At 43.1% G+C, this 14,024-nt stretch overlaps 2 protein-coding genes across 2 annotated transcripts; one reads left to right on the forward strand and one right to left on the reverse strand.

Annotated features, from left to right (window-relative positions):
• Positions 1-103: 103 nt before the first annotated feature.
• LOC106562518 (protein CDKN2AIP homolog A) lies at positions 104-6,950 on the forward strand. The gene is made up of 4 exons (XM_014127451.3): positions 104-191; positions 1,050-1,299; positions 3,406-3,521; positions 4,211-6,950. The coding sequence occupies exons 2-4, from the start codon at positions 1,052-1,054 to the stop codon at positions 4,750-4,752; spliced, it is 906 nt and encodes a 301-aa protein (XP_013982926.1). The 5' UTR covers positions 104-191; positions 1,050-1,051; the 3' UTR covers positions 4,753-6,950.
• A 4,474-nt stretch (positions 6,951-11,424) lies between these two features.
• Positions 11,425-12,508, reverse strand: cart (cocaine- and amphetamine-regulated transcript). The gene is given in 3 exon segments (NM_001146680.1): positions 11,425-11,786; positions 12,033-12,116; positions 12,244-12,508. Coding segments are annotated over 3 exon segments (357 nt in total). The 5' UTR covers positions 12,409-12,508; the 3' UTR covers positions 11,425-11,678.
• Between the last annotated feature and the right edge of the window lie 1,516 nt (positions 12,509-14,024).

Genomic DNA, 14,024 nt, shown 5'->3' on the forward strand with positions numbered 1-14,024 from the left:
TGTAATGATCACTGTTTGCTATCTAAAACCCCCAACATATATATAAATTATCTCGAAGTAGCTATATCTTTGATCAAAAACCTGTGGTGTCTGTTGTTGCGCAATCGTGTGGAAGTTGTAGTTCGACAGCCAACTTGTTTGCATCACTGGTCATGACTCATACAGCAACGGCGCTGCCTGGACAGCTCGAGGTTCGTTCTGAACTGTATATTTGCTATCAATAAAATATATTCTGCAACTTTCTATGATATAGTTATCCAGTAAGCTATATGTTGCTCAAATAAAGCTAACGTTGGCGTAGTGCAGCCACCAACATACGTGTGTTGTGTTTGCTAGCTAGGCTAATACCCGGCGTTTGTTTTAAAGTCTAATGCTAATTCAATGCTAGCTAACTAGCTAGCAACATTGGGGGATAGCTAGCTATGTAAAATATATTAACCCGGTTGATGTTAAGTTAATCACTGAATGATCTGTTTGGATTAACTTCTGATTATGAGTTAGCTAGTAACAACAGAGACGGTAATGTTAGACAGCTGGCATTGTAACAAACCAACATTGACTTCCGTAAACGAGCGGTTTTCTGATTTGGCCCTACTAACGTTTCGTGATATTTGTTATGATAGCTAAATCGCCCTGTCCCCACAATCTCGAAGTTGCTTGGTAGGCAGTGATGACAATAATCACAAAGAATAGATGCCAGCAGTGACTTGAAAATATGTCAGAAGACGACTACTTCAGCTTCCGTAGCGTTATAATATTCTCCCTTAACAAGCCGCTGCTGACACATTGCAGGTGAAGCACTCTGGCTATAACCATATTTCTGTCGTTATAACTGTCATAGAACAGCAACAGCTTCCAGTGCCTGATGAATCTGTTGATGCCGTGCCTCTAGAAAAACATGACAAACAGAACACAAAACACACTGGACTTAGTGTGGTATATCATTTCCCATCAAATTGATTTGATTAGTGTCCTGTTTTTGCCTCTAGTCACTGTAACACTGATATAGCCTAACACATTGTGTCCTGTGTCTCTGCTCTGTGTTACAGTGATGGCGGAGGGGAGGAGTGGAGAGGACATTGTTTCAGAGTACCTGGACCAGAACCCTCACCTGGTCGAGTGGGTGGAGTCGCTCCGAGGAGTGCATGAGACCAACAAGCAGTGGCACGCCAGACGAGAGTTTTTCCTGAGGAACATGGAGACGTTCCCCACAGTCCAGCCGGGCTTCCCCAGCCCCAGTCTGGACAGGCTGCTCTCACTGTCCATATGCTGGGCCAACCACATCTTCTTGGGCTGCAGGTATGTGTATTGTAGCCTGGGCCCAGATCTGTTTGTGCTGTCTTGTCAACTAGATCTCAAACAGGCTATGTTTGAGGAATGGATAGAGGAACTTAGTTGTAATGGATTTCAATGTGGACATTACTGTAAAATAATTTTCACACTTCACACAAAATGTATGCACATATTACTGTAAGTCTACAGTGGGGAAAAAAGTATTTGATCCCCTGCTGATTTTGTACGTTTGCCCACTTACAAAAAAATTATCAGTCTATAATTTTAATGGTAGGTTTATTTGAACAGTGAGAGACAGAATAACAACAAAAAAATCCAGAAAAACTATGTCAAAAATGTTATAAAATGATTTGCATTTTAATGAGGGAAATAAGTATTTGATCCCTCTTCAAAACATGACTTAGTACTTGGTGACAAAACCCTTGTTGGCAATCACAGAGGTCAGACGTTTCTTGTAGTTGACCACCAGCTTCTCCAAGTCATTAAGGTTTCGAGGCTGACGTTTGGCAACTCGAACCTTCAGCTCCCTCCACAGATTTTCTATGGGATTAAGGTCTGGAGACTGGCTAGGCCACTCCAGGACCTTAATGTGCTTCTTCTTGAGCCACTCCTTTGTTGCCTTGGCCGTGTGTTTTGGGTCATTGTCATGCTGGAATACCCATCCACGAACTATTTTCAATGCCCTGGCTGAGGGAAGGAGGTTCTCACCCAAGACTTGACGGTACATGGCCCCGTCCATCGTCCCTTTGATGCGGTGAAGTTGTCCTGTCCCCTTAGCAGAAAAACACCCCCAAAGCATAATGTTTCCACCTCCATGTTTGACGGTGGAGATTGTGTTCTTGGGGTCATAGGCAGCATTCCTCCTCCTCCAAACACGGCGAGTTGAGTTGATGCCAAAGAGCTCCATTTTGGTCTCATCTGACCACAACACTTTCACCAGTTGTCCTCTGAATCATTCAGATGTTCATTGGCAAACTTCAGACGGGCATGTATATGTATTCTTGAGCAGGGGGACCTTGCGGGCGCTGCAGGATTTCAGTCCTTCACGGCGTAGTGTGTTACCAATTGTTTTCTTGGTGACTATGTCCCAGCTGCCTTGAGATCATTGACAAGATCCTCCCGTGTAGTTCTGGGCTGATTCCTCACCGTTCTCATGATCATTGCAACCCCACGAGGTGAGATCTTGCATGTAGCCCCAGGCCGAGGGATATTGACAGTTCTTTTGTGTTTCTTCCATTTGCGAATAATCGCACCAAATGTTGTCACCTTCTCACCAAGCTGCTTGGCGATGGTCTTGTAGCCCATTCCAGCCTTGTGTAGGTCTACAATCTTGTCCCTGACATCCTTGGAGAGCTCTTTGGTCTTGGCCATGGTGGAGAGTTTGGAATCTGATTGATTGATTGCTTCTGTGGACAGGTGTCTTTTTTACAGAGTGTGCTCCTAATCTCAGCTCGTTACCTGTATAAAAGACACCTGGGAGCCAGAAATCTTTCTGATTGAGAGGGGGTCAAATACTAATTTCCCTCATTAAAATGCAAATCGATTTCTAACATTTTTGACATGCGTTTTTCAGGATATTTTTGTTGTTATTCTGTCTCTGACTGTTCAAATAAACCTACCATTAAAATTATAGACTGATCCTTTCTTTATCAGTGGGCAAACGTACAAAATCAGCAGGGGATCAAATACTTTTTCCCCCCACTGTATCTGGATAAAAGCATCTGTTAACTGGCGTATACTACAGAGATGAGCTGAGCTGAGCTGCAATGGCCTGGTTATGCATCCACCATAGTAGTTGAAAACCTGCTGGAAAGGACAGTGATAAGGAAATATCCCAGCCAGCACAGTATGGTTGGGGTCAGCACTGTTGATAGTATGAAAAGAGTATTAGTTAGCGTTACAATGGGGGGTGCTGCTGGTGCTCTTCCATAGCTTCTGGTTAAAAATCATTCAACACTAGAACATATACTTTCCAGTTTGGACCAACCAGAATGAAAAACTACTACAGTATTCCAAAAAAGTAAACCAATGTAGAAAAGAAAGAAAGAAAAAAGACCAGGGTCAACTGTCCACAGGGGAAGTTAGTCTTCTTCTGACTGTGTTGTTTTGCAGATACCCTCAACCTGTCATGGACAGGATCAAGGAAATGGCAGACGGAGTGGTTGTCAATGATGCTCCAGTTCGAAAGACCAGAGATGAAATCATGGGGAAAGGAAAGAGGACTGCAGGTATGATGCTGAAATCCTACTGTATGTTCAGTTGTGTACAAACTTCTCATAACTAGTTTTTATTACTTTTTCCCCCTTCTAATTTTTATTACTACTTGTTATTTAGGACTTTGTTTGACATTTGATCCTTGATTGATATTGTACTGCATTGTTGAGGAGAGTTAGCAAGTAAGTATTTCACTGTACTGTTTACACCTGTATCCTGTGCACTTGATCAATAAATGTTGATTTCATTTGGATTTGAAACTATTTAAAGTTTAGATTCCTTGTATAGTTTGGAGAGTCCAACTTTAAACGTTTTAATTGATGCTAATATTATAGCCCTACAAAAAAATGGCCTGTCTTTGACCAATGGCCTGTCTTTTCTTCAGAGTTGTACAGTATTGTTAACTCATGGAAGTGATTCAATACACTGAACGGCAATTGTATGTCCATTTCTGTATATTTGTGGGACAATTAAAGTGGGAAAAGTTCTGTACTTTTCCATCAAACATATTCTACATTGTTACGGTTAGATTAATCATACAGCAGTATTTTTTCTGCTGCTTTTGTTTTGGCCAAATGGCCTTGAAGTAAACGCTGCCTATCCGACGCTTCCCTCACACCGCTGGAATCTGTCCTCTGCAGGTGAAGCCAGTGTTGCCGGGAAGAATCCCTACTCAGTTGTCTTTTATCTCGCTGATTCTCAGGGGGCGATGACGACAGCTGCGCCAAGCGAGCCAAGCCTGGGAACCCCTTCAAGCAGGGCCCACCCCCGCAGGCGCCTGCCGAGCACCAGCCCTTCTTCAACCGCCTCTACAAGGCTGTGGCGTGGAAGCTGGTGTCGGCAGGGGGCTTCGGCCCCAACCTGGACCACTTTGAGATCCTGCGTGCCTGCACTGAGTCGTCCAAAGAGAGCCTGAGCTGTGTCTTTGTGCCCCTGAAGGACATCCCCGACCTGCCAGTGGCGCGCACCCAAAAGGAGGGCCAGGTGTGCGAGCTGCGCTGCCAGACAGTCTATCTGGGCACGGGCTACGGGCGTGACGAGGCAGCCGCTAGGGCCATGGCATCCAAGGAGGCCCTCAAGGCCTTCCAGGGGCGCAAGGTGACGGTGAAGATCTGCCGCCGGCGGTTCAATGGTAGGGATGTAGAGGATCTGGTGCTGCTGGATGATCAGCCCAGGAACCCGGGCTTCCCTCCCGCTATCAGCTACCCCTTCCAGCCAGAGCAGCAGGGAGACGGGCCGTCGTAGCACAGCCATGAGTCATAGAGTATCCTCCGGGGGCCTATCCAGGGTCATGTTCAGTAGGCACCAAAATTTAGTAAAATGGGGACGTAGGGATGGGGGTTTGAAATAATTTCACAATTTGAATAGTATAATGAATTTTTGTCAGATATTCGAAATATATGTGTTATTGTTTTTTGTTTTTTTTACCTGAGCACTGCTGCGAGAGGGAGAGAGGCTGGCGCTCTATTGCTGCAGTTGCAGAGGGAGCGACCATATGGATGGAGGGAGAGAGAGACACCAAGGCAATTCAATGTTATTTATTATCTTATATAACAGTGCCTGTCTTAACTGGAGTAGCCTAGAGAAGCTAGCCAGCTATAGCTAGCTTGGCTAATTGAGGCCACATGCTGCGCTTTTCCCCCAACCCCATTCAGATAAAACAACAGCCTACCTGTTGTTTGTTATTCTTTCTCATTTCGCTAACTTTTAATTCAATCATTTTATTCCATCTTGCGTTACATAAGTGAACTTTCATTCCACTTGTTACACATTTAGCCTCTTTTCCACTTTGATTGGCCAACATCAACAACAAGCTACACACGGCTACCGGTCTTTTTATGGGGTGCACTGTGCACGTCATAAAAACAACATTAAGAAGTTAGTTGTTTTATTAAATTAATCATTTGAAATGGCATGGTATATCCTTGTATGTAACAATGTCCCGTGGATATTTTAATTTAGAAAAAGCTTTTTCTGTGTAAAATAGGCCTATATTTCTTTCTTCTCACAAAATTGTATACTCACACAAGTATTCGAATACTAACGTCTGTTCGAATATTCGAATAACCATGCACATCCCTAACTGGGAGGAACTACCTCTCCTGGACCGAAACGTTTTGCTACTGTGTGCCCTAATGAACACGGCCCTGGTATTTAGAAGTTGTGTGGGTTTGAATGGAGCTGCTCTATGAGTCATACAGTACCACTGAATGGATGGACTCAATGCATCATCACCACCACTTAGTAGTTTTTACGCTTTTATTATTCTTGAGGAGCGTATACCCAGTTCTTGTTCCATAGGTCATTTGGATTCCTTCAGAGTGGGGATGGTAAGAAGTTTAGTCCCTTTCAGTATCGGTTGTGCCTGTCTGCTGCCTACAACAATGGAGAAATGTACACAGTTCGTAAGGGTGTGGTTTACAAAATGTCACCACATTTTCCCTCCCTTTGCTTGGGTCTATAGTCACACCAGGCACTTTCCTTCTATGTCCTCTAGCTCAGGGCTCCGGGGTGAAGTTCCCCTTAGATTTAGGATCAGCTTCCTCTCCCTCAATCCTAACCGTAGCAATTAGTGGGGAAAATGCTAAACTGACCCAGGATCAGCCTCTAGGTGCAACTTAACCCTACACCTAGCTCAGGACTATGGTGGATGTGTGCGGCTGCACTCGGTCTGACCCTCAAGCCATTTAATCAGCTATCTGATTAACAACCCGACCACTAAACGAGGGACATTTCTACCGTTTATCAATACCGTTAATAACATGCAACTAATGAACCCTGTGTGGCTCGTCATTCGAGTTTTCAATTGATGCTTCAAATCTCCCTGAGTGATCACATTTCAAATGTTATGCTTTTTTGTTTAATGAAGTTACAAAGTTAGTCATGGAATGAGAATGAGGTATACTTTTGATAATATAACACAGGCTCTAGTATTTAAAATGCACAAGTCCTCTATGACAGAGTCATTATTTCAACTGTTGTTTTCTGTTCACAGTAGAATGCATTGTCACTATTATAACTCAGTGTGTTTGTCTGAATACAAACGGAGGCATCTTGTATAGTTGTTCTGCATGATGTAGATCTTGTTGATGATGGGACTTTGACATTCATTTAAAACCACTCTGTTCTATTTTGTGTGAGGAAAGCTGTTGAGAAAATGTCGGTTTTTGTTATGTTTATTAATTGATTCAATAATTCTAAAGCAGATGATTGGTGTTAAGCCAGGTTCATAGAATTGATTGTTATGTTTGATTGTGCTTGAGTCTTTACATTAAAAAATCATCGATGGAAGAGATTGCTGCTGTAATGTTTTGCTTTTCAAAGCTGAATGATATGAAATGGGTTGCGTTGATGTGTAAATCGCCACAATATTTAGTGACACTTTACATTTCTATGAGCGTTCCCTGTTTCTATATTTTTGTAAATAAAAATAATTTAAAGAATGTTTGTCATCCAATGATTGTGTCTTATCCACACTGACATGAAAAGGGTTGAACACATTTATCAAAGACAAGAACATAGATTAAGTCCCAATTATGGTAAGGTTGGGTTGCCATCAAGTCTTTGGGGTTTGAATTTTGATAGTTGTAGCCTTAATGATTATTCACTGATAGATAATTTCAATTCATCCATACAGGTTTTGGAGAGGTGCAGGGGCCTGCCACACTGGGTGCCCGGGGAGCTGTTGTTGTAGGGGATAAAGTGTCTTGCTCAAGGGTTGCTGGCTCGTCTCCCTAACCGCTAGGCTACCTGTCGCCCATGTAGTATGTCTCAAGCATAATGACTCAGGGTAATGAAAACAGGTAGCCTGCTAGGATACATTTAAGCAATAAGGAACGAGAGGGTATTGTATATGACCAATATACCACGGCTAAGAGCTGATTTTAGGCACGACGCATCGCCTGGATACAGCCCTTAGCCATGGTATATTGGTCATATACCACAAACCCCCGAGGTGCCTTATTGCTATTATAAACTGGTTACCAACATAATTAGAGCAGTAAAAATAAATGTTTTGTCATAGCCGTGGTATACTGTCTGATATACCACAGATGTCAGCCAATCAGCATTCAGGGCTCGAACCACCCAGTTCATAATATGCAGATAATGTTCTTGCCATCCACTTTTTCTCATTACAGCCCTTAGACTCTGCTACTGATTGACAAGTAATTGTGCCTAGTCACTCTCCCTGGCATCTTCATTACATTTTTCTCTCAATAGCCGTAATAATAATGTAATAGATGCAGCCATCAAAATGCATTTTGAGTCACCCTTGGTCAGCTCCTTGTTCCCGCTTAATAGGTGTTAGTTTGTTAGTTGCTTTACAAGCCAAGTCAAGTCCTTATAAATCGTGATTTAATTGGCATATTGGTGGCTGACCTCATCCTGACCCGCCGCTGTCTTGCGTCACCATCATAGTGTTTCCTTCAGGTTGTTGTAGTACTGCTGGAGAGTTAGTATGTGTTTACGCTACTCACAGCTAGTTAACTGTGGAATATGTTCCTTTAGATATACACTGCTGAATATTAGGAAGGTGTTCCTAATGTTTGGTATACTCAGTGTATAATACTTAATGAAAAATGATGTTTTAGCACAGCATGGTTACATAACATATGTATGTAGTGTGATTGTAACAACAAGGCATTGAGGGTCCTTTGGAATGAACGTTATTGGATGTGGTGGGGAATTTAATCTGATGGAAAAGTTTTCTGTACAAGCCACAGATGGTGTTTCATAGATAGCGATAACACTCACACACATACATGAGTGCATCTGACTCTTGTCAATTTGATGAGTCAAATATTTCAATTGTATCTGTCTCACTCCCTATAAAATAAATACATATGCCAAGGCCAGAACTACCAACAGAGCAAAATACTGCATGAAAGACAATGCTGTGTTTAGGTTATGTAAAGTTTATGTAAATAAGCCAGCTGCAGCATAATTTGCTATGTGACCTGATTTCTCTGGCTCTAAACAGCCCGTTATTAACTACCATGTTTGTCCTCACATCCGAAGTGTCAGCCCAATAGTTATTTAAAGGCCCAGTGGAGTCAAAAAACAACCTTCTGCACAACAACACTCCCCACTCTGAGCCAACTCCTGTGCTCTGTTGGGTGAGACTTTTGGGCTTTGAGTGGCATGTATTCTTGTGCTGAAGATGAAGAGTTTGAGCTCTGCCCTGGGCAGAACTGAATGCACGCTGCCAGTGGCTTGTATTCATGGATGGCAAGGGAAGCCAGGCTTCCCCCAAAAACGGACCAAGAAAAAAATAAAAAATCTTTAGTCTCTATGTGTTTCATAATTTTCCTTCAATTCACAAGTGGCTGAATGTATCTCACTGGGGAAAGCATCCGAGCAAGCGATACAGCGCCCCTCTGTCTTGGTATATGTAGGCCATCTATTTGATGCTGTCTGGTCCAGAAGAGTATGGCGATGTTGCCGCAAGCCAGCGAGCACCCTTGAATTAAAAAAAGTATCAAATAATAGCCAATCAGCATTGAGCTAAACTGAGCGAGCTCAACTGTGAATGGTCCTGGCATTCCAAAAAAAGTGTCAAGGGAAGCCAGTTTGGATTTGGCGTCACTCCTATCAAATCGCATTGAGAGCATAGGTCATTGACAGAAACAACTTGAATTGTTGCACCTCCTTTTGATTTCCTCCAGCGGCTAGCTAGCTAAAATTGTCCCTTTCCTTTAGGCCTATACAGTATACCACGGTCGCAAGGCATATGAACCAACAGATTATAGAGCAAACAATGCAATTATCGCAACATATAGGTTGTAACCTCTACTGTCTGTTACACAAACATGTTCAATCATAGAGACATGTACAGATATCAGCTTGTTGTTGGCCTACTTTTTTGGAGAAGTTAAATTTCATTTGTCTCCACTATTGACTTAACGTTGTTTATGACCAGGCTCTTTGCAGGAAAGTAAGTTTGATGTGCGTCAGTGCATGCCGTTAACATTGCCATCAGCAGGTAACTTTCAGATAATGGTCCTTTTTCCAGTCTCATTCATCATCACTGTCCAGAGTGGGCTTCTCTGTGTGTGCATCCATCAGACTATACTGTCAACCAGAGAGTTCCCCCTCCAGCGATCTATTCAACATGAATAAACATAAAGGAAACTAATGTGTAGAGAAGTCACATCGTGTGTGTATCACATGGGTATGTGTGAAACTCACTCCCCAGACTGAAGTAGCCCCACTGATGGCGCGACTGGTAAGATGCTTCAGCAGGGCGGTCACGGATGTTTGCAAGGCAAAGGTCCTGGGCTCGAGCCTAGGTATGAGCCGATTCAGGAGGATGCGGTACTTGCTAGGCAAGCTGCGTGAGGTCCGTTACAGATGGTGCGGTGACCCCGATCTGCAGTTTCGCTCAGATCAATGCTGGGGACTGGGGTTGCTGTAGAGTAAGTTGGGTGGGGTGAATGTAGACACTCACTCCTTAGCCTCAAGTTGTGTCGCTGAGGAGCTTGCTTTTCAGTGGCGCGACTGGTAAGACGATTCAGGAGGGCGGACAGTGTGTTTGAAAGGCAGGCACCAAATAGACCGAGAGAACATTCTGTTCCTTTCCCGAGACAGAGTTTATTTGTGTTGTGGAACGCAACACAATCTAGAGGAAAAAGAAACACACACCTATTTAGGCGAGGTGCTGGCTAGCGGAGTGGAAAACCTGAAAATAAAGGAGAGCCGCACACTCTAAGAGCTCTGGTGCAAAGAATTCATGTCCAACGTTTCGACAGGCAAGCTGGCTTCATCAGCGTATGAACGCAACACATTCATTACTAATGAGACATGGGCCCATCGGAGAAGAGAGAGGAGAGGAATCAGAGATACAGCCTGGACAGGTGTGAGGGATGGAGGGATGGAGGTGGAGATGGAGATATCAACCGCAGTGGGAGAGCCTGGGAGGATGGGTACATTTGAGCTATTTGGGTATGTGGTGTTGTAAGGCAATCAACAACTATGAACTATGTCAGCAATCCCACCTCCTGCCTTACAACACCTGTCTCGGCGTCACCGATTGCATGTATGTAATTAGCTGGTATGACCTCACAGCTTAACAATGTCCTACGATTCAGTCCTATGTTTGAATCAGATACGCACCTTGGTGTGATAATATGTGAGAGCATGTGTTCCAAATGGCAACCTATTCTCTATACACTGCTCTACTTATGACCAGAGCCCATCAACAACAACTTAATTTACAACATGTTTTGCAAACACCAACTGTCAGGTTTGTGAGCCACTTTGGGTGGAACAGAATGGAAATATAGTGTTTTAAATCGTCAAACCAGCTTCAAATACCCAGGTTTGTGCACTACTTTTGTGTTATTTCAGGAAATACTGTAATAAAAGGGTTTGCTTTCCTCTAACCGAGTAATGTTGGTTACCTCACAACAATGCAAAGACAGAGAGAGAGACTGCTGACACCCCCAAAAATCCTGGAGTGACACCAATGCTTCTATGGAAAAACACCACAAGGGAAATAGTTAAATAACACACTTCAAAAATTTTTTTTGTTGCTTGAAAACCATAAAATATTCTCTACAAGTTAAACTATTGTGATTATATAACTTTTATTCATCTTAATGAAGGTTGTGTAAATGTCTAATGCTATAAGTAAATACTATTTATTAAATTAAACAAATGTTAATACACTACTGTTTTGTTTATGTCCCGACCATATCTCCATTTGGCCTAAAAATGCTATTTCATTCTCAGTCCAGACAAGACTCAGCCCTGATGAATCCATGTACTTCATGACTAATATTATTGGTAGGTATTTTTTACTTCATGAGTTTGTAGGAAATAAACCATAACATTATCGCACACAGCATTGCGCATCATCTTTATGCATGTGGATCATGAAATTATTGGAGCAAAGAGAGACCAGTCAGACTGCTTTACAAAACAAGATAGAACGCTGTTTATTCATAGCACAACTCATTTTTGGTTACAGAAACATTCAGTTGAAAATAAAATATTTCATAACTTCAAAATAGGCCTTTTTGGGGTTTGGACAATCTCTCAGAATGCAACCTGTCACTCTCCGGATAACCGTATATTGTAGTACCATAACAATATTCCTATATCACATGTCGTTCTGATGTAACAGTTTTAGTTTGCCATCAACTTCTAACTTACATTCAGACCAATTCAATTCACAAGCACTTGAGCAGATAAGAGTTGCAGAAAGCTCCGCGAGGACAGTCGCACATTTTGCCGATTCTCGCGCCCTTTCTCACTGCGCACTGCTCTCCAACGTCGCACTGAAAAAAAGAAGGTAGACAAAATAAGACCGTGTGTGACATTTTTGCCAACAGATGCAAAGGTCTGTGGGGCCATATCCACCTGTCGCCACATCAGATCACATCATCCACACAACATGGCACATGAAAGCATTTAATGAAAGTTAAAATGTTGAAATGTAGTTTTACGCGCCAGTTTAGGCAATCCGTTTTTCGAAGTATAGGTCGTTCCATTTTTAGAAGCTTCGTTCAAATTGTTAAATTTACCGTAGGGACTTGGCCGAATTTCTTTTCCCAGAATGGAAGTCTCTTGGTCTGCAGCTTTTTAAGAACGTCATGTAGTGCTCCAAGCTGTGGGAAATATTGACACATTAGAATGACAAATCCTTCCAAAGCAGACCTTTCCAATAGACAAAAATCGAATGATCATCAACCATTAAAGTCGCAGGTTTTACTTTTAGCCTAGATAGAAACTTACCAGTTGCTTTTCGTTGGTCAAATTCGGATCTTTGGGGTAGAAGTCTCTCACACTTCTTGTGTCGAGGTCCAATTCGGAATCCGAGTAGTCAATTTCAGCACTAAGAACGATGGACAGCAACACCGCGCAAACCACCGCTCTGGTCCATAGCCTGGAGCTCTCCATGGTCCTTAAGAGATTGCGCACAGTAGAAGATATCTTTCGTCTCCAAAAGGTCCCGTTCTAATACTCCAGTTACCGCAATCCAAACACCTTTTATCTGTGTACCGCGGTGGCCGAAGTCTGTGACTTCCGTTGCGCCACCTTAACCATAGATTTTTCATGCGTAAGAGAGATGGCGTGGGTGAGTCATTACGTAAAGTTGGATGGCTTGTAATTGCTTAAAGTTGTGGGCGCTCCTACAAGGCACAGCTTACTCACTTTTTTTTCATTGACGACATGAGATGTTTTCTATGAAATGGTACAGTGCCTTCGGAAATAATTCTGACCCCTTGACTTGTTCCACATTTTGGAACGTTACAGCCTTATTCTAAAATGGATTACATTGTTTTTCTCCCTCATCAATCTACACACAATACCCCATAATGACAAAGCAAAAACAGTTTTTTTTTATGTTTGCTAATTTATATTAAAAAAAACTGAAATATCACATTTACATAAGTATTCAGACCCTTTACTCAGTACTTTGTTGAAGCACCTTTGGCAGGGATTATAGCCTCCAGTCTTCTTTGGTATGATGCTACAAGCGTGGCACTCTGCAGATCCTCTCAAGCTCTGTCAGGTTGGATGGGGAGTGTTGCTGCACAGCTATTTTCAGGTCTCTTCATAGATGTTCGATCGGGTTCAAGTCCGGTTTTTGCTGGGCCACTCAAGGACATTCAGAGACTTGTCCGGAAGCCACTCCTGCGTTGTCATGGCTGTGTGCTTAGGGTCGTTGTCCTGTTGGAAGGTGAACCTTTGCCCCAGTCTGAGGTCCTGAGCACTCTGGAACAGGTTTTCATTAAGGATCTCTCTGTACTTTGCTCCGTTCATCTTTGCCTCGATCCTGACTAGTCTCCCGGTCCCTGCCACTGAAAAACATCCCCACGGCATAATGTTGCCACCACCATGCTTCACCGTAGGGATGGTGCCAGGTTTCCTCCAGACATGATGCTTGGCATTCAGGCCAAAGAGCTCAATCTTGGTTTCATCAGACCACAGAATCTTGTTTCTCATGGTCCAAGAGTCCTTTAGGTGCCTTTTGCTAAACTCCAAGCGGGCTGTCATCTGCCTTTTACTGAGGAGTGGCTTCCGTCTGGCCACTCTACCATAAAGTCCTGATTGGTGGAGTGCTGCAGAGATGGTTGTCCTTCTGGAAGATTCTCCCATCTCCACAGAGGAACTCTAGAGCTCTGTCAGAGCGACCATCGGGTTCTTGGTCACCTCCCTCACGAATGGCCTTCTCCCTCAATTGCTCAGTTTGGCTGGGTGGCCAGCTCTAGGAAGAGTCTTGGTGGTTCCAAACTTCTTCCATTTAAGAATGATGGAGGCCACTGTGTTCTTGGGGACCTTCAATGCTACAGAAATGTTTTTGTACCCTTACCCAGAGCTGTGCCTCGACATAATCCTGTCTCGGAGCTCTACAGACAATTCCTTTGACCTCATGGCTTGGTTTTTGCTCTGACATGCACTGCCATCTGTGGGATCGTATATAGACAGCTGTGTGCCTTTCCAAATCATGTCCAATCAATTGAATTTACCACAGGTGGACTCCAATCAAGTTGTAGAAACATCTCAAGGAT

Source organism: Salmo salar, chromosome 11, assembly GCF_965601325.2.
Source record: "Salmo salar chromosome 11, fSalSal1, whole genome shotgun sequence".
Taxonomy (NCBI): domain Eukaryota; kingdom Metazoa; phylum Chordata; class Actinopteri; order Salmoniformes; family Salmonidae; genus Salmo; species Salmo salar.

Bases quoted from the DNA above. Each gene is read 5' to 3' on its own strand.
- LOC106562518 (XM_014127451.3), top strand. From the start codon at position 1,052: ATGGCGGAGGGGAGGAGTGGAGAGGACATTGTTTCAGAGTACCTGGAC. The intron at 1,300-3,405 runs GTATGTGTATTG...GTTGTTTTGCAG, and splicing joins CACATCTTCTTGGGCTGCAG to ATACCCTCAACCTGTCATGG. The intron at 3,522-4,210 runs GTATGATGCTGA...GCTGATTCTCAG, and splicing joins GAAAGGAAAGAGGACTGCAG to GGGGCGATGACGACAGCTGC.